The following is a 21,759-nucleotide window of genomic DNA, read 5'->3' on the forward strand; positions in this document are numbered from 1 at the left end:
TCCCCCCTCCTCTCATATTTTGTTGCAGTTTCTTACCCTTCTGTCTCTTCTTATATCCTCCCTTCCCTGCAATTATATACAGCAGATGCTGCCCCAACACCGAGCTGTCACCATGGATGGGTCAGCTAGCCAGCTCAACTTGTACACTTCCCCGTCTCTGCCCAACATCTCCTTAGGACTACAGGCTACCGTCACGGTGACAAATTCACACCTCAGCGTGAGTACATGCTATCCATAAAACGTAACAGAAATCATACAGTGGGTGCTCTGGCTCAGACACCACAACCACACCTGGCCACCGATGCCCAGGCGCCAACAGCCCATCTAGCACAGCATTTTGTCCTGCAAGAGTGGTGAGCCGCGTTACTGCAGGGAAAGTAACTAACCGAGAACAATTGTAATAAGTCAAGCCTCTGCTTAGGACCCAGAGGCTGAAAGTCAGAAATACGCAGGTACCGAAGTAGTTATTTTGGTTAATTAAGTAAATAGCATTTCCGTAGTGCTTGATTGTTAAGAAGCAGCGGCAGCTATTTAGCACTTTGCAACAGTGTAAAATCAAACCTTAATATGTTCGGTAGAAAAATAGTTCAAAACAGTTGTTTAAAAGCATCCAGAAGATGATTAAAATCAACAGTAGCTCAAAAGAGAAAAATTGCAAGTCACTTCCACATGTCCTGATAGGCTTAGCCTAAACGAAAGTGTTTTAAGCAGGGGCCGAAATGAACAGACGTCAACTAGGCACCAGTTCCACACTAATTTTAGCTGTAGGATTTATATGCCACCTTTCTGCCAAAGAAACCCAACGTCATTGACAGCTTTTAAATATTTAAACTGTGTTTCCCAAACTTGGTTCTCTCTCCATCTGTTTTTGAACTATAATTCCCATCGTCTTTCTAGCTAGGGATGATGGGAGTTGTAGTCTGGAGACCCAGGTCTTGGGCACCCTTTACAGTCGTTCCTTGGAAGTCAAATGGAATCCGTTCAGAAACCAAAGCATGGCTTCTGCTTGGCTGCAGGAAGCCCCTGCAGCCTATTGGAAGCCGTGGAAGCCCTGTCGGACGTCCAAGTACCAAGGCGTTTGGGATCCACGCTGCAATTGTATTAAAACAACTACATTATATAAAATGTAGAATGACAAGAGTCTTCTCAGGCTGACAGGAAGCTGTTGCCACTTCCCCCTTCTCTCAAGTCACCTAGAACTCCAGGGAAGATGTGGAAAGAACTGCCCTAACATCTCTATCAGGCTGCTGAGAGTTCTGTATGTATTGCTTCATGACCCAAGACCCTCTGCTGAAGCCTCACTTTGTTGGCCAGTGGTTTCCTAAACTTGGGTCTCTCGCCAGCTGTTTTCAGACTACAACTCCCATCACCCCTAGCTAGCAAAACCAGCGGTCATGGATGATGGGAATCGTATTCCGAAAACAGCTGGAGCAGCGGTTCTCAACCTGTGGGTCCCCAGATGTTGTTGGACTATGACTCCCATCATCCCTGAGCTCTGGCCTTGCTAGCTAGGGGTGATGGGAGTTGTAGTTCAACAACATCTGGGGACCCACAAGCTGAGAAAGGCTGAGCTGGAGAGAGACTCCAAAGCCTGGAGCCAGGCTCTGGGGTGGAAGGGGGGAGAAAGGCAGAGTTTAAGGAACTCAGAGGAAAGAAACTGTGAGACTTAAGAAGCTGGGAAGGAGAGCAGCAATAGCGGAGCTGGAGTGGGAGAAGAGAGAGCAAGGCTTTAGGAGTGGAAGAGTGGGCACAAGTTCTGGGGTTAAGTGGGGACATGGTGGAGCAGGAAGGGACCTTTGGGGAACTGGCTTTCCTATAGAAGGGGAAGGTGCCAGCACAAAACGGCAAAGAAAAGCAGGCGGGGTTTGGGTTTCACGTCTTAACTTTCTCTAAATCAGAGGTTTTGGGCTGCAGTTCCCACCAGCCCCAGCATTTCCCAATCACGCTGAGCTGTAGTGCAAAACATATGAAGGGTGCCGGGTTGGGGAAAGCCGGCCCTGAATATTTCTAGTCGCCAGTGCCGCCGTTGCGGAGTTATGAGTAAAGGACAGGCGTCACTCCTCTCTCCTCAGTCGCCTCATCGTGCACATGCCAGGCTGAGACACATTTAGGACAAGAGTGACTCCCTCAGGCTCTATAATAGAGTTAGCGCCATTTAGCAGTACGAGCCTCACAGTTACGGAGTAGACCTATTTCACACAGGCATTTGCTCTCAGGCACAACGGTGCATAGTTGTGGCGTTAGCGCTACATCTCTCGGGATTTGTATGTGAAGCATTTGATCTTCCAATCCTGCCTTCTTACAAGTCCTGGAGACTCTTCTTACAAGCAAATCTGTGGGCAAACCTTCTATCATACCCTGACTGGGGGTGGGGGCAAGGGGTGGAAGGGTTGCTGGGGTAAGCAGGCAGCAGTGACAGAGACCAAATAAAATGGCTTCAGGGGTACTATTTATGTTACATGTACAGTTGCAGTCGAAATTATTTGGACCCCCCCCCCATTGCACATCAGGCTTGTTATTATCAAAATGTGCAAACTTTCAGCTGTTTGCTATGAGCAAATCAAACAAGAGCGATTGAAACAGATGTTTCAAGTGGTTTCTTGCAGCTTATATTTGCTCCACCTTATTCTTGCTAAACAACTCTGACAATCCAACAATACCGCCTTGATATTTTATATGAGATGGTGATATACATATGCTTACAAACATAAATAAATAAAAGATGTTAAAACCCTCTGGCTCTTGCTCCAGTACTACCTTAATTTCTTCCCTCCCTATCAGACACCCCACAAATTGCAGAGGCCCCAGTGTTTGACGATTCCACCCTCATGAGTATTTAAAATGTCCTTTTCGTGGGTTCTTCTGCTTTGTGTTATACTTTTTTTCTTCTTTTTTTACAAGCTTCAGTCTCCAGGTTTTATTCTCTCCTAAACCAACTGGTTCCCAGCTGTAACCTATTTATTGCTTTCCTCTGATGACAAGCACCAAACTTGGCTCAGGCTTAGGCACGCAGGACTCGTGCCCAGTCTACAGCTTGGCTATTTTCAGCCTGAGGAGTTGGAAATAGCTGAGTGGCAGACTTCGCATTCTGCTGGGCTCTGCTGTGATTTGTTTTCCTCAACCCTGAGTAGGAAAGAGCTTACAGTTGTGCATGTGTGTGCTGTGAGCACCCATGTTTTGATTTTTTTGGGCGCTGCTCCCCTAACACAGCGCCAGGCAGTGAGGAACGGCATCTCCTTCCTCTAATTCTCAGCGGGACTTTTAAAATGGGTGTGAATCTAACCCGTCTGTCTCTCCACTAAAGTGGGATCTTAACTGAATTTGAGTGCCTTCTTTTGGGCTGGAGGTATTTCTGTGAGAAGAGGAAGGTGTAACATAATACCTGGTGAATTTATGAGTGTCTTTACAGTAGTTGGCCTGTATTATTTACTTGTTATTAGTGGGTTTTTTCAGATTATTTGTGTCTGAATATATTTTGATATGCTTGTATCCTATAGTGTGTGTGTGTGTGTGTGTGTGTGTGTGTGTACACACACACACACACACACACACAAACATATACAGTGGTACATCGGTTCTCAAACATCTCTATTGTTGAACATTTCGGAACCTGAATGCCGAAAACCCGAAAGTAAACGCTTCTGTTTTCAAGCGCACCTCGGAAGTCAAACGGCTTCTGCTGCATGTTTTTCGATTTTCTCAGTTGCATTTGCAGCCAGCCTTTTGCGCCTCAGTTTTCGAACATTTCTGAACTTGAACGGTCTTCCGGAATGGATTGTGTTTGAGAACCGAGGTACCACCGTATAGGAAAAAATGAGAGTAATTTGGAGGATATTTCCTGGATGCCTCAGTGCAGACTTTTCATGTTGGTGACACACTTTTTAGACATGCATTATTTCACGACACAGTAATTCGGTTTTATTAGCAAACCAGAGGTTAAACCAAGCTTTCTCAACCTTCGGCCCTCCAGATGTTTTGAGACTACAGTTCCCATCATCGCTGACCACGGATGCTGCTAGCTAGGGATCATGGGAGTTGTAGGCCAAAAACATCTGGAGGGCCGACGTTGAGGAAGCCTGGGTTAAACTAACCCCTTTCCAGCCCTGGGAAGAGCGTTGGCCGCGACACACCTACAAACTTCAGTGGACACACGTGTTGCGGCACACAGATTGCAAAGCTCTGCCTTAGTGCAATATATAATTGCTACCATTCTAAGCCCTGCTGCTGCTGCTATTACTACTACCTACTACTGCTACTACTATAGAGCCATCTCTCAAGTCGTGGCTCCTGCAAGCCCACTCCATGGCTACTCCTCTCCTTGTGTTGATTTTGGAAAGGGGAAATCACGGAAAGGGCTTGCGTGTGGTGTTTGTGTGCATAGGCCCAAAGCAAACCATTTCAGGATCAGCCTAGAACTCAGGGAGAATCTGGGTATAATCCAAAATCAATATATGAGGCAAGGTTGATGGAGTGGGCCAAAAAACAAAACAAAACAAAACACACGCTCCCAACCATTGCATGCGCAGTGAAAGAAATAAGTTTGCCTTTGTAAACTCTAGACGCAGTAGAAGCCAGGTTAATGTTTTGTCACTGTTTTAACATTCAAAATGGTGGTGGTGGATAGTGTATCTCAGGGAGGTGACTGACCATTGCCGCACTCTTGTCTATAATTATAGCAAACCCTCTTGGCTTCCTCCCAGGGTGGATCCTATTTAAATCAAATCAATTTAAATCATGATGTAAATCACTACTCAGTAAGACTTTATTTAATTTTTTTTTTTAACAGAAAGACTCATTCTTGCTGGTATAATCATAATATTTACAACCTGATGAAGGTTTCATTTTGGGGATAACAACAACAACAACAATAATAATGTAGTTTTTACAGTTATATAAAAAATTACTGATTTGGTTATACTTTTAGAAATACATAGATAATTATGAAATTATTGTGAGGTTTAACAAATTTACTGTTTATATTTGGATAACTTTTCTCCTGTACTTTATTGGAAGGAGAAGAACAATCATATCCTTAATAACAATTTAAACAATTGATTTAACTAAAAAAATAACATTATAGCATGTGTATCCACATTTGTTAACTGATGTGGTTAAACAATTTTTTTTAAAAAAAACAAAACTTAGACTGAGTTTTAGCACACATGAAAAACTTAAAACAAATCCTTATTTCCTGATTAATAGCCTTTGGACTCTAATGTAACTTAAATAGAAAACTATAGAAAGATTTTTCCTCCAAAAGCATTTCATTTAAAAAATCCAATTTAAATTTAAAAAATCTGATTAATTTTTTTGTAAAAATCTGTTTGTTTGTTTTTTTAAAAAACCATTGATTTTTATCCACCCTGCTTCCTTCATTAGGCCTCCCCGAACCTTTCCACGCACCAGGAAGCCGAGCGCCAGGCCATCCAGTCATTGCGCCAGGGCGGGGCCTTGACCAGCAAGTTCCTGAGCATGTCATCCATCCCCAGCTGCCTTCTGGGGGTGGCCCTCGAGGGCGAGACGAACAACCACGGCCATGCTTCCTTGCTGCAGCACGTCCTCCTCCTGGAACAGGCTCGGCAGCAAAACACGCTGATTGCTGGTGAGTGCGGGGGGGGGGGTTGATTCTGGCAACATATTGGTGCAACACACAGGCGAGCTTGTACAGGGTGGAATGTAGCATTTAACCGCTGTTGTTGGCAGTAACCAGCTGGGATGTGGGGTGGCAGAAGCGTTGCTTTGCGGCGGAAGTCAGTGACATCATCAGAGGAGGCATCTGACATCATCAGAGGAGGCAGCTGAGTACTCTATTCTTCCTCTGGTAGAAGGTGGCACCTTTCTAACTTCTCTTTCCATGTGACCTGCCCCCCCCCCACACCACTGGTAAATAGTGGGAATTTGTTGTGAGAAATGGGGAATTTCAAGCTCACAAATCGATTTGTGTGTTCGCGCTGCTGCAGAAACTGCGGCAAAAGCAGTCTGCGCCCCAAAATGGAAAGACTGGCTTACAAAGATGATGGAATATGCTGAGATGGCTAGACTTAACTGTGAGAATTAAGAGAACAAAATGAGAGGGGGGAAAATACTTCTCTGAAGAATGGAAATATTTTGTGAGGTAGTTGAAAAATATATCACGGTTACGTTGAAAAATGTGCGGGCTTGGCAGTACAGCAACAGATGAGAACTTGTAGTTTAACCGTTAAGAATTAACGTATATAATGGATGAAATATAAGTAGCGCAGCAGCTTTGTAAGGGTATAAAAGAAAACACCGTGGATGGGAAGTCAATGGATAGGAGAGATTCATTCTGACTGTATGTAAATCCAAGCCAAATAACTTTATTGTACTAGCCGTTGGCCATGACAAATCTGAATGAAAAATAAATACAAGCAAAAGGGGTGCCACATCACAAATAAGAGTGTCTATTTAGATCTCTGCGTCTCCCTCACAGTTCACTGCTATACTGTCCAGGGTCTTCTTTTTTATCGTTTGGCTGCCAAAGCGAAAAGGGCGACTTTACGAGTCACAGAAGCGTTTGCATCGCTAAAAATGCCCTAGGGCCTTCACTGCCGGGGAGAGAATTTTAGATGAATTTGTAAAATTTGAAAATTTAATTTAAAATAGTATTTATATATTAAAAAATACGCAGCCAGAAACCACCCATATGAATGAAAACAAACCCTGAGGACTAGCGACTTGGCTTGTGGCTTTTCGTTTTGAAGCGGACTGCAGCGGCGTAATGTCGAAAGTGCCTTAACGATCGCCTCCCTCTCTCACCCCCCCCCCACAGTTCCTCTGCACGGCCAGTCTCCTCTGGTGACAGGGGAGCGTGTCCCCTCCACCCTGCGGACGGTAAGCAAGCTACCTCGGCACCGCCCGTTGAGCCGCACCCAGTCGTCTCCGTTGCCGCAGAGCCCTCAAGCGCTGCAGCATTTGGTTGTGCAGCAACAGCATCAGCAGTTCCTAGAGAAGCAGAAACAGCAGCAGATCCAACTGGGAAAGGTGAGTAAAGGAGGAGACGACAGCTCACTTATCACAGTTGCACATCAGGTGGCCCTGAATAATAATAATAATAGTAGTAGTAGTAATAATAATAGTAGTAGTAGTAGTAGTAATAGTAATAATATTTATACGCCTCCCATCTGACTGGATTGCTCCAGCCACTCCAGGCAGCTTCCAACACAATAAAACGTCAAACATTAAAAACTTCCCGATACTTGGAACGGGAGCGAGGCCCCAACTAAAAGAAGATCGGCAACTCAAGTTTGACAGAATATGGGCAACTTGCAGACTTAACATATACAATAAGAGAGCAAGAAGAACATATGTTTAAAGAAGACTGGAAAATGTTTATCGAGTATATGGGAAATAATTGTGTACAGCAGAAAACGCTGGCAGCTTTAAGATGAATTCAGCAGTGTAGATAATCTTTGACAGATGTAATAATGGAAAACCGATTGGAATAGTTTTTGTAAAATATGTATGCAGGCGTATGAGATATGCAAAACGAACCATGGAAAGAAGAAGGGAAGTCGTTGATACTTTAAGTATGTAAAATGTTTATTTGAAATTGTAAAACAGAAAATTCAATTTAAAAATTACATATAAAAAGACTTCCCGTTGCAGGGCTGCCTTCAGATGTCTTCTAAAAGTTGTGTAGGTCTTTATCTCCTTGACATCTGACGGGAGGGCGTTCCACAGGGCGGGCGCCACCACTGAGAAGGCCCTCTGCCTGGTTCCCTGTAACCTTACTTCTCGCAGTGAGGGAACCGCCAGAAGGCCCTGGGAGCGGGACCTCGGTGTCCAGACTGAATGATGGTGAATACAGTGGCTGCTGTATGGTAGGCTGATCTAGTGCAGTATGGAGAAATGAGAGGCATGTCCTTCCTGGCCCCCCCCTTGTCGAGCACCCCCTGCTCCCTGGGACTGTAACATCCCTCTTGGCACCTCCCTTTTCTAGTATAGGCAATTTGAGTTGCACAGGTATTTCTGTCAAGTTTCCTTTCTGCTACCAGCTGAGGAGGCTGGGGCTCAGAGACTCCTTTCGGTCTGAGTGCTGGTTCCCTGGTGGCTCAATATGCACCCTCCCCCTCGTACCAGCTGCAGGTTGCCCATCACGGCTCGGCAGGTTCAAGTCCTCTTTTCCTTTTCTCGCCCGCTCCGTTTGCAGATCATCACCAAGACCGGTGAGCTGCCTCCGCCCCCCACCACCCACCCGGAAGAGACTGAAGAGGAGCTGACAGAGCAACAGGAGCCCTTGGGCCTAGGCCTCAGCCACGGGCCCTTTGTGGTGGACGGGTCAACGGAGAGCGAGGGCACGCAGGAGGACCTGGAAGAGGAGGAGGAGGAAGAAGGAGGCGGCGGAGGAGGAGGAGGGGAAGAGGAGGAAGAGGAGAGTGTGGTGGAAGAGCAGGGCTGTCTCCGATTGAAGGACGAAGGCGGGGAGAACAGGCTCGAAGAGGAGCAGGAGGTTGAGGAGCTGGGAGTGACTTACAGGCAGGTGAGGCCGCCGTACGAATCCGTTGCCGAAATCTGTGCGGGAAGAGCCTCTTTTGAAGGGTGGAGGCGTATAAAAAGGAGGGGGTGGCTTGAAATCCCAGCCCATACATCGGGGGTTAGCTGTGCCTGCCCCTTTAAACATCCACAGTGTAGGAGAGACTTCCTGTTCTGTTCCTCTCCTCTTTGCACCCATGTCGCTGTGGGCTCCCATGGCACTTTTCCAAAATTCCAAATAGGCCCACTGGGCCAGAACGGTTCCCTGTCCCAACCTTTCTCATTGGGCTGATCCACCAGGGCTGCCCTTAAGTTCTTATGAGGGAGTGGAAGATAGCCAGTGTCTCCTTTTGAGCAGGGGCTGGATGGCGCCTCCTCTCAAACCTTTCAGCTCTCTTGTTCTGCAAAAGAGTGCATAGAGCTAAGGTGGCGCACAGGAGCAGCTGGCAAGATGAAGCCCCAGAGCATCGAGGAAGCTCACTGCCAAAGGACATGAGCCTGGAGAAGGAGGTGGAAGGCCGCCTCCGGCCCCCATCCCTCACCCCCACTCACCCACGCCAGCGGTGGCGAAGACTCCCGAAGAGAAAGTGACTCATTTCCCACCTCTCCGCCACCCTCCCTTCTGCCCTTGCTTATGTGCATCCCTTCCGCTTCCCTGCGTCCTCCTTAAGGATGAGTCACTTGTCTTTCCTTCTTTCATTTCTTTTGCGCACCTAAATATTTCATCAGCCTCAGATGTGTGTTTGGCAGGCAGATGAAAGGCGCTGTCTGCAGGGGTGAAGCGGCGGGGAGAGGGGGGGGGGGAGAGGCTTTGTAACGAAACTGGAAGAGGGTAGTATGGGTTGAAAAGCGTGTAATCTTGGAAGCTTAGCCGGGAGAGCAACGTGAGTGTTGCAAGGGGTCTGTTGGATGTTACAGTTATGGGGAAACTTGTCTGCAGCAGTCCAGTGGTTAGGGTCGATGAGAGATGTGTACCACAAATAAAATCCCTGTTAGCTGGAAGAGCATTTTATCGTAGGCCCATACTATGAATACATATCCTACGCCCAACCCCGATTCAGGTTTGCATGATGGGGTCTGTGACCATCTGGCTCACGGTGGTTGCGGGAAATTGCTGCATAGGTTGCGGTCAGCCACCAGTGTGGCCAAAAAGCTTAGTCCTTAGAATTCCATCTCAGACAGAGAATTCAGCGTCCTGAGACTCTCGGCTTTGATGTTTTGTTTTTCAAAGCTAGTTGCCCTCCTTTTTGGCAGCGGAGGTAGGCTTGGGCGTGCAGAACAGCAGCTGGGGAAGGGGGCGGACATAGGACAAGCAGGATTTCTGCTGGGAGCAGTGAGATCTCGCTACCCAACTTGGCTCCTTGCTTCTCCCCAGCAATAGCTTGAAAACGGAAAAGAAGTTAAACCAAACAGTCATATGCCTATGTTTGCAGCGTGTATAATTTATTACAAGCCACAGCTGTTTGGAGCGCGCAGCGTCCAAGTTGCTCTTGGTGTGCAGGAATCCGAGGCTTCAAAGTGCAAAATGTATGCAGTTCTGTATGTACTGGGAGGAAGTTTTCACACAAATTGATCAGTCTGCCTCATAGGTCCCCGTACAGTTTGGGTAAACCTAGCCACATCTTTGAAGCCGCTTAAGTATTAAGGTAACAGAGCCATTTGAATGTTCTTTCTCTCCCTCCCCCCTTTTTTTTGGCTGGTCTCCTGCGCACAACTCTGGCAGGTGTTTGCAGATGCACACCAGCTGCGGCCCGTTCATCTCTACCAGACGCCCCTGAGCATCGGCACGCTGCCCCACCAAGCCCTCGGCCGCACCCAGTCGTCACCTGCCAGCACTAGCCTGAAGAGCAGTACAGCTGAGCCCTTGGTCAAGCACCTTTTCACTACAGGTAGGAGCCGATACAGACCCCTCTCGCGGAGACTGGAAGGCAGGGAGAGAGAGCCTTGGGTATATACAAAAGGGGGATATACCTGCCTATCAAGAAGCAACATTCCCTTTTCTGAAAGCTCCTGTTCTGGGTGTGCAAGGAAAAGACATTCTGCACGTGCTTGGGAATATATTCTTTTGTTTACTACATCTCATCTGCTTCAGCGCTCTGGAGCTGATGAGGTCTGTGTCAAATTCATTATTTTCTACAGGGCACATCTCTGTCAACAGCCGCACAGGCTTAGCCTGGGTGTGCTCTGGGGCAGCTTGATGTGTTGTAGGAGAAGCCTTGCTTTAGTTCGGAATGCTGGGATGTCTCTGGTTCTTTGGGGGTCTCTTCGGCCCAGGGAGCTCCTTGCCAGGATTGGTCAGTGGTTGGGGCAGGCCGAGGACATGTGTTGACAAAGGCAGAGTAGAAAACAGCGCCTCTCCCCCGGTCAACAAGGGGAGTAGAGCCTGGGAGAGGTGGTCTTGGGAGCAGACGCATAAAAATATTCAGTTTGCTTTTGACTTTTGTCACAGCAGGTTTCTCACTCGGAGCTCTCCGTTCCTTAGCAACTTCTGATTTGGTTTGCTACCTGGGCTCCTTCAGTAGGGCAGGACAGTCGAAGGAGCAGGATTTAATTTGAACCAGCCACCCCCCATTTATTTAGCCCTGTGTTTTGTGTTGTCTCATATGGAATACTGAATGTAATTGAGCATGTGCAGAGTGTGTTTCCTTCCACACAAAGGACATAACCGACTCCTATACTCCAGGTGTTTTTTGAGGGGGAGGGGAGAACGGCTTTCAGCGTGGGGAGAGCAGTTTCCTTTGAACTCCTGCACCTTTAGTTCCAAAAGTCACTCAGATTAAATCAAACCACTGGTGGCTTGCGAATCATTCCAGCATTGCCGTGATCTCACTAGTTTCCCTTCTCTTTCTCTCCCCCGCTCCGCCCCAATATCCTTCTTTCCTGCCCTCTCTCACAGGCTTAGTTTATGACACTTTCATGCTGAAGCATCAGTGCACATGCGGAAACACTAATGTTCACCCAGAGCATGCTGGGAGAATCCAGAGTATCTGGTCCAGATTACAGGAGACAGGGTTGCTAAGCAAGTGTGAGGTAAGAATCTTCAGAATGGAAACCTTCTGCCAGCAAATGGTAAGGCACCTAACAAGGCCTTGGGTTGAAAGGGTGAGCAAATTTTAGGACAGGTGTTTTTCCCCAAACTTGGGTCTCTTGGCTGTTCCTGGACTACAGCTCCCATCATCCCTAGCTAGCAAGACCAGTGGTCAGGGATGATGGGAACTGTAGTCCAAAAAAAACAGCTAGAGACCCAAGTTTGGGAAACACTGTTTTAGGGAATGGTTTTGCAGCGTCAGGAGCCCCCCCCCCCCAAACCTGGAATGTCTGATTAACAGGATCATTCCCCACCCTGAAGCAAAGATACATAGGTCTGCAAAATCACAACCAACATCTCAGGTGCAAACAAGTGTGTGTGCGCGCGTAAATATATATCACACACTCCAAGGATAGGTCCTATGTACAGTTGAACCTCAACTTACATACACTTTGTCTCGCGGATGTTCCAAATTGTGTCCGCAGCAAACCTGGAAATAAACACCGGGTTTGCTGCGATTCACGCACGCGTGGAAGAGGCTTCTGCCATCGGCATGTGCGCAGAAGCACGCTACCTGTGCATGCGCAGAAGCGGCTGCCACCATCTGTGCATTGCAGAAGCACGCTACCGCCGAATGCGCATGCTCACAAGAGGCCTCTTCTAGCATCCCGTTTCGACCAGGGGACGGACCTCCGGAACAGATTATGTCCGTAAGTAGAGGTTCCACTGTAATAGACACAGTGCTTTCTCCAGAATGGTCCAGTGCGTCCCAGGGAAACTCAACACTCTTACAACGTCAGTTCCTAGTAATGCACATTATTCTGCAGATACCTAAGAGTGAAGGAACAAACCTATGATACCCATTTCTGTACGATATGAAAGCCCACGTTCCTGCATGAAAAACATATATGTTCTCCCCCCTCCCCATTGCTCCCTGCCCCCCAGTAATTTTCAAGCAGGTTACTTTGTTACGTTTTTCATGCAGGAACGTGTATTGACTTTATAAGAGTATTGACTTCCCCCCCTGGGCTGAACACATCAGTTATGCATTTGAACGTTCCTGGGGAAAACATCTATGCAATCTCTTCATGTCTGCCACATCTTCAAATTTAGCTATGAGGGTGAGTCTTTTTGCTCATTTACTTCCTTAACACTTGCAAACTGGGGCGGTGGGGGGTGGGGAAGCTGTGCAGAAGTGATGTCTCTGCATGTAACAGGATCCTTGAGTTCCTGAGAGAAATTGGGTTAAGTCCAGTGATGGGGAGGTTGTTGGCCAAATTGCGTAGGGCCCTGTTTGGGTATTTTTTTGTTCTCAAATCTGCCCTTTTGTGGAAAGATCAAACACACAAAACAGGAGTCTTACGGCAGAGACTAGTTGGGTTTATTGTGGCATCAGCTCTTGTAAAACAGAACCCACTTTGCTGCGAGTTTTCCTGGTAGGAAGAGCGGAGACTCCACATCAGACTAATATGATGTTTATGGATTCAGACCATGAGTTGAAACTGTGGATCTTAGAAAATGTGCTGTTAGATGCAAATGTGGCATAATGCATTATTTGACCATATATACTCACAAACAAGTCTGCTTTTAAAACGGGTGAATTGACTGACCTCTTGTTGACGTCACAGCTACCCTGCATCACGATCACACACAAAAATGTGCATTAAGTCTCTCTGACACAAAGCCTGATGGTGTTACAGTGTGATCCATTTTTTAAGGTTCACTTGCTGGTCATTCTGCCTTTGTATTTTGATACGTAAAGTTCCCAGTTCACTAAAATAATTAATTGATTTCGTTTACATCCCACTTTTCTCCTAAGGAGCTCAATGTGGGGTGTGTGTGTGTGTGGTTCCTCCCCAAATCTCCCTTTTATCCTCACAAACACCCTGTGCGGAAGCTTAGGCTGAGTGAAGATTTGAATTCCTGCCCGCCCAGGTTCTAGTCCCAGCACTTAACATGACTTACAAGCGAGAGTTCCTTGATTCATGCATAACAGCGTACTCCGATAATGCAAGCCAGGTCTTTGCTAATGCAAGCCAGGTCTTTGCACTAAAGCCAGCAGGCAGCAGGAGGAGGGTGAGGGATGAGGAAGGAGTGGCAGCACTCATTCTTGGCTTCTGATCTGCGCCATTACGTAGTACTTGCAGTAGATCATTGTGCTTCAGTATTATATTGTATTCTTATAGCCTGTGGCTCAAGCAAACACACCCCTGAATCATTTTTTTTAGCCTGTTAGTCCATCTAGCTCCAACAGCAGTGGCTTGCTGGGCTTTCAGACAGGGCTCTTCCTTTCCTGCGCGCTGGAAACTTGACTAGGAGGGATGCGGGTGGCACTGTGGGTTAAACCACAGAGCCTTGGACTTGCCGATTAGAAGGTTGGCGGTTCGAATCCCCGCAATGGGGTGAGCTCCCATTGCTTGGTCCTTGCTCCTGCCAACCTAGCAGTTCGAAAGCACGTCAAAGTGCAAGTAGATAAATAGGTACCGCTCCGGCGGGAAGGTAAACGGTGTTTCCGTGCACTGCTCTGGTTCTCCAGAAGCGGCTTAGTCATGCTGGCCACATGACCCAGAAGCTGTACGCCGGCTCCCTCGGCCAATAAAGCGAGATGAGCGCCGCAACCCCAGAGTCGGCCACGACTGGACCTAATGGTCAGGGGTCCCTTTACCTTTTTAACCAGTGACTGAACTTGGGACATGCTCTCACACTGAGCTATGGCCCCTCCCTCCCCAGTGACATGGCACATGTAGCCAACTAATTTAGGCCACGTGTGAAATCACCCAGGTTTGTTGTGTCGTTGTGCCCATGCAGGGCAATAGCGCTGCCACCATCACTGACTCCTAGGCATAGTCTATGTACAGTGGTACCTCGGGTTAAGAACTTAATTCGTCCTGGAGGTCTGTTCTTAACCTGAAACTGTTCTTAACCCAGGGTACCACTTTAGCTAATGATGATGCTGCTGATGATAATAATAATAATAATAATAAATAATTTATTATTTGTACCCCAGCCACTCTAGGTGGCTTCCAGCAAAGATTAAAAATACATTAAAATGTCACACATTAAAAACTTCCTTGAACAGGGCTGCCTTCAGATGTCTTCTAAATGTCAGATAGTTGTTTATCTCTTTGACATCTGGTGGGAGGGCATTCCACAGGGTGGGCGCCATTACCGAAAAGATCCTCTGCCTGGTTCCCTGTAGCTTTGCTTCTCACAGTGAGGGAACCGCCAGAAGGCCCTCGGCACTGGACCTCAGTGTCCGGGCAGAACGATGGGGGCTGAGACGCTCCTTCAGGTATACTGGGCTGAGGCCATTTAGGGCTTTAATGGGGCCTCCCGCTACCACCGCATCATCACCACACAATTTCTTTTCTCATCCTGAAGCAAAGTTCTTAACCCAAGGTACTGTTTCTGGGTTAGTGGAGTCTGTAACCTGAAGCATCTGTAACCCGAGGTACCACTGTATTCAAATGGATCAGAGTTTTCCTGGAGACCAGGAGTGTGCCAAAATGGACGAGAGAAACACAGGAATCGAAATCGGGTTATTTGACTGTTTCTGAGTCTTAAAGCGTTATGGAATTGATGCCAGGGTGCTATCACAAGTGATGCTAAGAATACCTCTCTTGTCTCCAAGTGGCTTTATGGAAAAACAACAACCACAACCTTGTGAATATGGTTGACGTAGCGCTTGAAACAGTAAACATCCATTTTTAAAGTTAAAGCGACAGTCCTTGGAAATGTGGCTGTTACTCAATTCAGGTGATCTAGGTCATCCTTTTGCCACAAACTAGACATTATCATTTTGTCAGTTTCCGTGTTTTCACCATAGCAACGGTAAGGTCTCTTCCTAAGGACGTGACCTCTTCTCCAAAGGTGCAATATTTCTGAAGTGTGAAGGCGTTAAATGTTTGAAGATGCATGATGCAAGTGGGTGTGAAGTCACTCTGGGCAAATGAGGGATTTTTAAAGTGCTTGCATTTTCTTCTTCTATGAAAGCACCCTCAGTTTATAGCAAAGGGGTGTTCTCATAAGCCTGATAATGGCACTCTGGATTCTGCTATTTTTATCAGTTTAGATTCCATGGCTCACAGAGCGATCCTAGCCACGTCTGCTCAGAAGTAAGCCCTATTCAACTCAGTGGGGCTTGCTCCAAACTAAATTGGTTTAGGATTGCAGCCTATTGTAACTCCTCCAGAGAACTGGTGATGCACAGGTATCTATTTCACCAACACCCTTAAGGTAATGATCAAGCTTCACCAACCTTATTCTGCCTGGTGGAAGGACACAATGCAAGAAACAACACAATAAAATGCATTTTATTATGACCAACTATAACAAAAATGCAGGGATGCGGGTGGTGCTGTGGGTTAAACCACAGAGCCTAGGACTTGCCGATCAGAAGGTCAGCGGTTCGAATCCCCACAATGGGGTGAGCTCCCGTTGCTTGGTCCCTGCTCCTGCCAACCTAGCAGTTTGAAAGCACATCAAAGTGCAAGTAGATAAATAGGTACCGCTCCATCGGGAAGGTAGACGCCGTTTCCGTGTGCTGCTCTGGTTCGCCAGAAGCAGCTTAGTCATGCTGGCCACATGACCCGGAAGCTGTACGCCGGCTCCCTTGGCCAATAAAGCGAGATGAGCGCCGCAACCCCAGAGTCGGTCACAACTGGACCTAATGGTCAGGGGTCCCTTTACCTTTTTATAACAAAAATGCATACTTGAATATCTATGGTGGAATATTTACGATCCAGAGTGTGCTCACTCTGGATGTTACAGGAAAGCTATTGAATGCTAAGATGCAAGCAGTGTTCTGTTGCCATGCCGTTCTGATGCTTTACGCGGTTTTCCTAGTTGCACTGACTTGATGCTGTTAACTTTCCTTGGCACAGAAACGGAAAATAGACAATCAGTTGTACAAAAGCAGGTTCCAGTTAGGCCTCTTTGGTTGGGATTCAGCAGTTCTTCAAGGACAGTGGAATTCCTGCCTGTCCATCCCTTCACTGGGTCCTTGCCTTTTCTTCCATTGTGTGGAAGTGGACTCAGCCACTTAGTTGGAGAGTCTTTGGCGGCAGATGGGTTGTTTGTCGTTCTTTAAAGTAGCAATCGCTCTGCCAAGTGTTTCGTTACGTTTTGAAATCATTGTTAGGTGCTTCTGCTGGTGGCTGGGGAAACCCAGCCAGATGGGCAGGGTATAAATAATAAATCATCGTCATCTCAACTAGGGCCAGGGCCTTTTCAGTACTGGCCCCGACTTGGTGGAACGCCCTGTCACAAGAGACCAGGACCCTGCGGGATTTGACATCTTTCCGCAGGGCCTGCAAGACAGAGCTGTTCCGCCTGGCCTTTGGTTTGGACTCAGTCTGACCCTTATGTTTCCCTCCCCTTATGGTTTTGATCTATGGGCTACTATTAAAATGAGGCTGCATTGTAAATTATATTTTAACGTGTATTTTAAATTGGTTTTTTTAAATTGTAATTTTACTAGTGTTAGCCGCCCTGAGCCTGGCTCTGGCCGGGGTATAAATAAAAATTTATTATTATTATTATTATCATCATCATCATCATCTCGGGCCCAGGTTAGCAACTAGTATTGTTTATGGGACACTATCAGTGTGGGGGTGACAAGATCTGAAGACCTACTACCACCTCTGGCTAGACTCAGTCTCCCTGTCCAGGAGCAGAGGGAGGGGGGTGCAGTGGGGGCAGGCCGCCCCAGATGTCACCACTGAGGGGGGGTGACACAGTGCCGGACGGCACTCACCGCGGGGCTGTTGCGTATTTAGCAGATTAATTGCGCTGCGGAAAGCGTGCTGGGGAAGACCACACATTCAGGAAACAATGAAGAAACGCAAAAATCTCTTTTGCTTGGCTTTAATTACAAAATCAAAAACTCCTCTTACATTAAATTACATTACATCTGTAAGTATGATCCATCCATTGACCCATTCACCAGGGGACTGAGAGAGGTACACGCTGCTCTTTATATACAGTGGTACCTCGGGTTACATACGCTTCAGGTTATAGACTCTGCTAACCCAGAAATATTACCTCGGGTTAAGAACTTTGCTTCAGGATGAGAACAGAAATCAGGCGGTGGTGGCACAGCGGCAGCAGGAGGCCCCATTAGCTAAAGTGGTGCTTCAGGTTAAGAACAGTTTCAGGTTAAGAACGGACCTCCGGAAGGAATTAAGTACTTAACCTGAGGTACCACTTTATACCCAATTGCTGACAAAAGCTTAAGTAACAACTTAACAGCACCTGCTATACTGCTTCACAGGTGTAAAACTAGGTCATGATATTTGCTCTGGCCTTTAAAGAGATACACATCTTGTGAAACAAGAATGAACCTTAATATTTAAAGAAACCATTCAACAGGGGCCTGCAGCGTGCCCGTGCCATGCCTCTCTCCTGGGAGTGATGCAGTGGCTTGGGCGCCCGCAGTTTCCGCGCTCCCCCAAACGGTCTGCCTGCTGCCTCCCCCTCAGCTGTGGGGCTACTGGGTGGGAGGAGGCAGGCAGACTCCTCAGAGACCCTGCAGAGTGTCCTGTCTTGGCCCGGCCTGCTGCTTTGGGCCCCAGGCACCCAACTGGCTTGCTCCGCCGCTGTCCCTGTCTCCTGTTACTGCTGGTTTCCTTGTGTTGGCTGGGCCCCGGCCACCACAGGCTCCCCAGCAGAACTCCAGGCTGACATTTCTCTAGATAAAAAGTGGCATACAATTAATACTTCTCAACTGGGACGCATTGATGAAAAGCAGCTTCAGAAGCGAACTTGATGTTGCTTCTGGAGAGCGTCTTCTGCACTAATCTCCGTCTCTTCTCTTTGCTAATAGAGGATTCGAGGTCGGAAAGCAACATTGGACGAGATCCAGACAGTGCATTCGGAGCATCACACGTTACTATATGGAACCAGTCCGTTGAACCGGCAAAAGCTCGACAGCAAGAAATTGCTAGGTACAGTGTCCGGCAGATCGCATGATCCTGTTTTTTCTTGATTCATAATTTGTAACTATTTCTTTAACCATGATGTGTACATGATATTGTATTTCTCTGTGTAGTAGGCAAAGGCGGAAGATTTTGGCTTAAGTTTGGGGAAGAAGGCGTATAGTCCATTGCAAGGACTTTCCAGGGTCCCCTCTAATATCAAGGCTTTAAGCAAATCTAATTTCCGCTTTAAACCTTTCCTATGCATCTTTAGGGACTAGAAACTTTCTCTTCATATAAAAGCTGCAAGTTTCCCTTAATTCGATGGATGAGATGGGAATTGCCCTGTGATTATGGCAATAAATAGTCATCTCTGAATACATACATGCACTGTGTGGATGCAGTTTGCTGTGCATAATTTTATCGGCTTCAGCTGGTACAGTAGCAGCGGCCGTTCTTGGACTGCGATAGCTTGATCAGAGTAGTGCAGGCTTTAATGACTTCAAGATGGGATTGCTGCAGTGCAGTCCGTGTGGGGCTTCCCTTGTCCTTGATCTGGAAGCTGCACTTAGTGCAGAGTGTTGTAGCCCAACTGCCGATGCAAATGAAACACTGTCAGCACAGAAACACCTCTGCTCAGAGAGCTGTGCCAGCTGCCAGTTTGTTACCAGGTCAGATTGAAAGTGTTGGTATATAACAGCTTGATGCCAGCCTACCACATATATATATGTTCACTCAGCTGCTTTGATCTACAGAATTGGCACTTTTACGAATTCATTCCACACGTGCAAGGAATTGATATTTCATTGTGGCATCCCCTACACCAGGGGTCTGCAACCTTTAAGACAAAAAGAGCCACTTGGACCTGTTTCTGAAGGGGAAAAAAACTGGGAGCTGCAAAACCATTGCGACATTTAAAGCATGCGCGCCGCTGCCCTCCGATCTGACAGCGGGCGGGAAGGTGACGTCGGGACGGTGCGTGACTAACGCACGCACCGCCCCCATGCGACTTCACAGCCAGTACAGCGCCCGCCACAGTTGGCACACAATGCGCCTCCTCCCCTCGCTAGTATCCACCCCGCAGCCGCGGCAAAGGTGTAAAAGAGCCACATGCGGCTCCGGAGCCGCGGGTTGCAGACCCCTGCCCTACACTGTGGAACTCCCTGCCCTTTGATATTAGGCAGGGACATTTGTTGTATTGTTTTTGGCACCTGCTAAAAAACTTTAAAACATGCCTACCTCTGAACATGTAAATTGGACATGGATTTTAATGTGCAACCGTATTTTATCATGTATATACCTAAAACTACTGATTTCTATCATGTATATGTCCAAAATGGCTCGGTAAGCTGGTTTTTACCATCTGATCTGATTGGTTTTCTTAACGTACGTGCTATACAAACTGCTTCATTGATTAATCATGTGAAATAAATGAATAAATCTATTCGGTGTAAAGGACCTGGTTGTGGCATACAGCTTCTCCAAAGTGAATGGGGACGAAGTGTGCCCATGGGGGACATGTTCGCTTCCTGCTTTGTGTGTTTTATTATTTTCTCCTCCATCCCTCTCTTTACAGGTCCCCTTACGCCGAAGATGTATGCCGTCCTCCCATGTGGTGGAATCGGGGTGAGTATGTTGCCATCAAAGCAATTTGCCAGTCAGCGGTTGATGCTTAGGGAAGGGAAGGGAAGGGATGATGTGGTCCCTCTCACGATCTGATGAAACACTTCTTTGTACTTTTTCACACGTTACATTTTTTCCAGGAACTACTAAATAGGAGCCCACCTTTCCTTGGTAAATCACTTTGCGGGCAAGTTTTATTCAAACTCGGCCCTCCGGATGTTTTGGGACTACAACTCCCATCGTCCCTAGCTAACAGGGACAGTGGTCAGAGATGATTGGAGTTGTAGTCCCAAAACATCTGGAGGGCCGAGTTTGCCTATGCCTGCTTTAGGATGTTAGCTCTCTCTTTCTTCCTGGTTTTTAGAATTTAAAAATCGGGGTGGGGAGGGGAAGAAACAAACCCTGATCCTGTTGTGTGTGCTTTTTTTTTCTTAAACACAAAAAGTAAATTGAGAACAGAAATGTGGCAAGTAGAGATGAATCGAAAGGTGTGTTGAGGTGTTCACCTTGACACATGGGCATCCTGTAGCTGTGAACAGGGAGCAAAGGCACACAGGTAGGCCCTGACTTTGGCGTCCCTGTGTGCATTGCCCCCCGTGCTCAGTCCCCGGGAAGATCTGCAAGGGGATTGTACTTGCATTCACTTGAACGTGAGAAGAACTCTGTGCGATCGGGGACACTGATCAGACAGGGTCCCTGATCGCTCGGAGGAGTCTATTCACGTTCCAGTGAACATGAGCAGAAACTCCCTGCAGACTTTCCCATCCAACCAGAGAGTGTTGGGAGCTGATGTGCAGGAGGACATTGGGGGAGGGACTTGTGTGTGCATCCCTGCTCCTTGTCCACAGTTCAAGCATGTTCAGGTGAATGACTGATCATGCTTAAGACGTTAAACGAAGCATTGGCAGCGACACCCAATTCGAGCTGACTGTACATTCCCGCAGTGAATTTTGCTGCAAACCTCCGTCTGCAAACCTAGCTGGGCCTCAGCAAAGGCTCGCTGCTGCCAATCCGTGTGTGTGTGTGGAGTGTGTGCTTTTCCTTTAGGCCCCATTCCCTTGCCGCCAAACCAAGGCAATCTGAACGATACTGCTCTTCTCCCCTCTTGCAGCCCTTAGCTTCTGCCAATGCTTTGCTCTGTACCTTCCACGGCAGGTTGACATCGACACAGTGTGGAATGAGATGCACTCGTCCAGCGCGGTCCGCATGGCTGTTGGCTGCTTGGTGGAGCTGGCCTTTAAAGTGGCGTCTGGGGAGCTTAAGGTAAGTCGGGCCCAATGAATGTGCAGTTTCTCCATGTTGCAGCCCCTGGCCCTCCCCTCCCCCACCTCTAATTCTTGTTCCCAAGCACAGCTGGTAGGACATGGGAGAATTATGCTCATGTGAACCTTGCTTGGTTCCAGCTCACTTTGGCTGCTGCAGTGTGTACAAAAATCCCAGTGATTTAAGCTGTGTTGTTTCTGAGCTTGGGCAGAATGTCAATCAGCTCTGATAAGAAGCAGCTTCTAAAAGAGCCCATGTAAGCACTGATATCTCAGCATGTGTAGAATGCCCATTGGTTGGAAGTTGGTTTTCCTTTAGGCATCTTGGTGTGCATCTTTTCCCCAAATCCCATTTTTGCTGCACTCCACGATCTTATTCTGTGAGTGGAGGGATGGCAGACCCAACTTTGGGTACCAAAATCAATGGGCTTTTTTATCC

At 47.3% G+C, this 21,759-nt stretch overlaps 1 protein-coding gene and 1 long non-coding RNA gene across 7 annotated transcripts in view; one reads left to right on the top strand and one right to left on the bottom strand.

The window, feature by feature from the left end:
* The window catches only part of HDAC5 (histone deacetylase 5), a 120,530-nt gene that overhangs the window by 85,069 nt on the left and 13,702 nt on the right, over positions 1-21,759 (top strand). For 4 of the 6 annotated variants that reach the window (XM_081166135.1, XM_081166137.1, XM_081166134.1 and 1 more), the window contains 9 exons: positions 83-217; positions 5,380-5,602; positions 6,791-7,002; positions 8,171-8,500; positions 10,217-10,382; positions 11,390-11,523; positions 18,345-18,465; positions 20,012-20,061; positions 21,214-21,321. In XM_081166135.1, coding sequence (XP_081022261.1) covers positions 83-217; positions 5,380-5,602; positions 6,791-7,002; positions 8,171-8,500; positions 10,217-10,382; positions 11,390-11,523; positions 18,345-18,465; positions 20,012-20,061; positions 21,214-21,321 — 1,479 coding nt within the window. The remainder of the gene's footprint in view (positions 1-82; positions 218-5,379; positions 5,603-6,790; positions 7,003-8,170; positions 8,501-10,216; positions 10,383-11,389; positions 11,524-18,344; positions 18,466-20,011; positions 20,062-21,213; positions 21,322-21,759) is intronic. The other 2 variants (XM_081166133.1, XM_081166136.1) reach the window with 2 other exon arrangements.
* Positions 9,480-11,383, bottom strand: LOC308571435. The gene is made up of 2 exons (XR_014001430.1): positions 10,465-11,383; positions 9,480-9,874 (listed from the first exon to the last, which is right to left on the bottom strand). It is a non-coding gene; the product is annotated as an uncharacterized lncRNA (long non-coding RNA).

The sequence above is a fragment of the Podarcis bocagei genome (genome assembly GCF_964188305.1).
Source record: "Podarcis bocagei genome assembly, chromosome: 13".
In the NCBI taxonomy this organism is placed as follows: domain Eukaryota; kingdom Metazoa; phylum Chordata; class Lepidosauria; order Squamata; family Lacertidae; genus Podarcis; species Podarcis bocagei.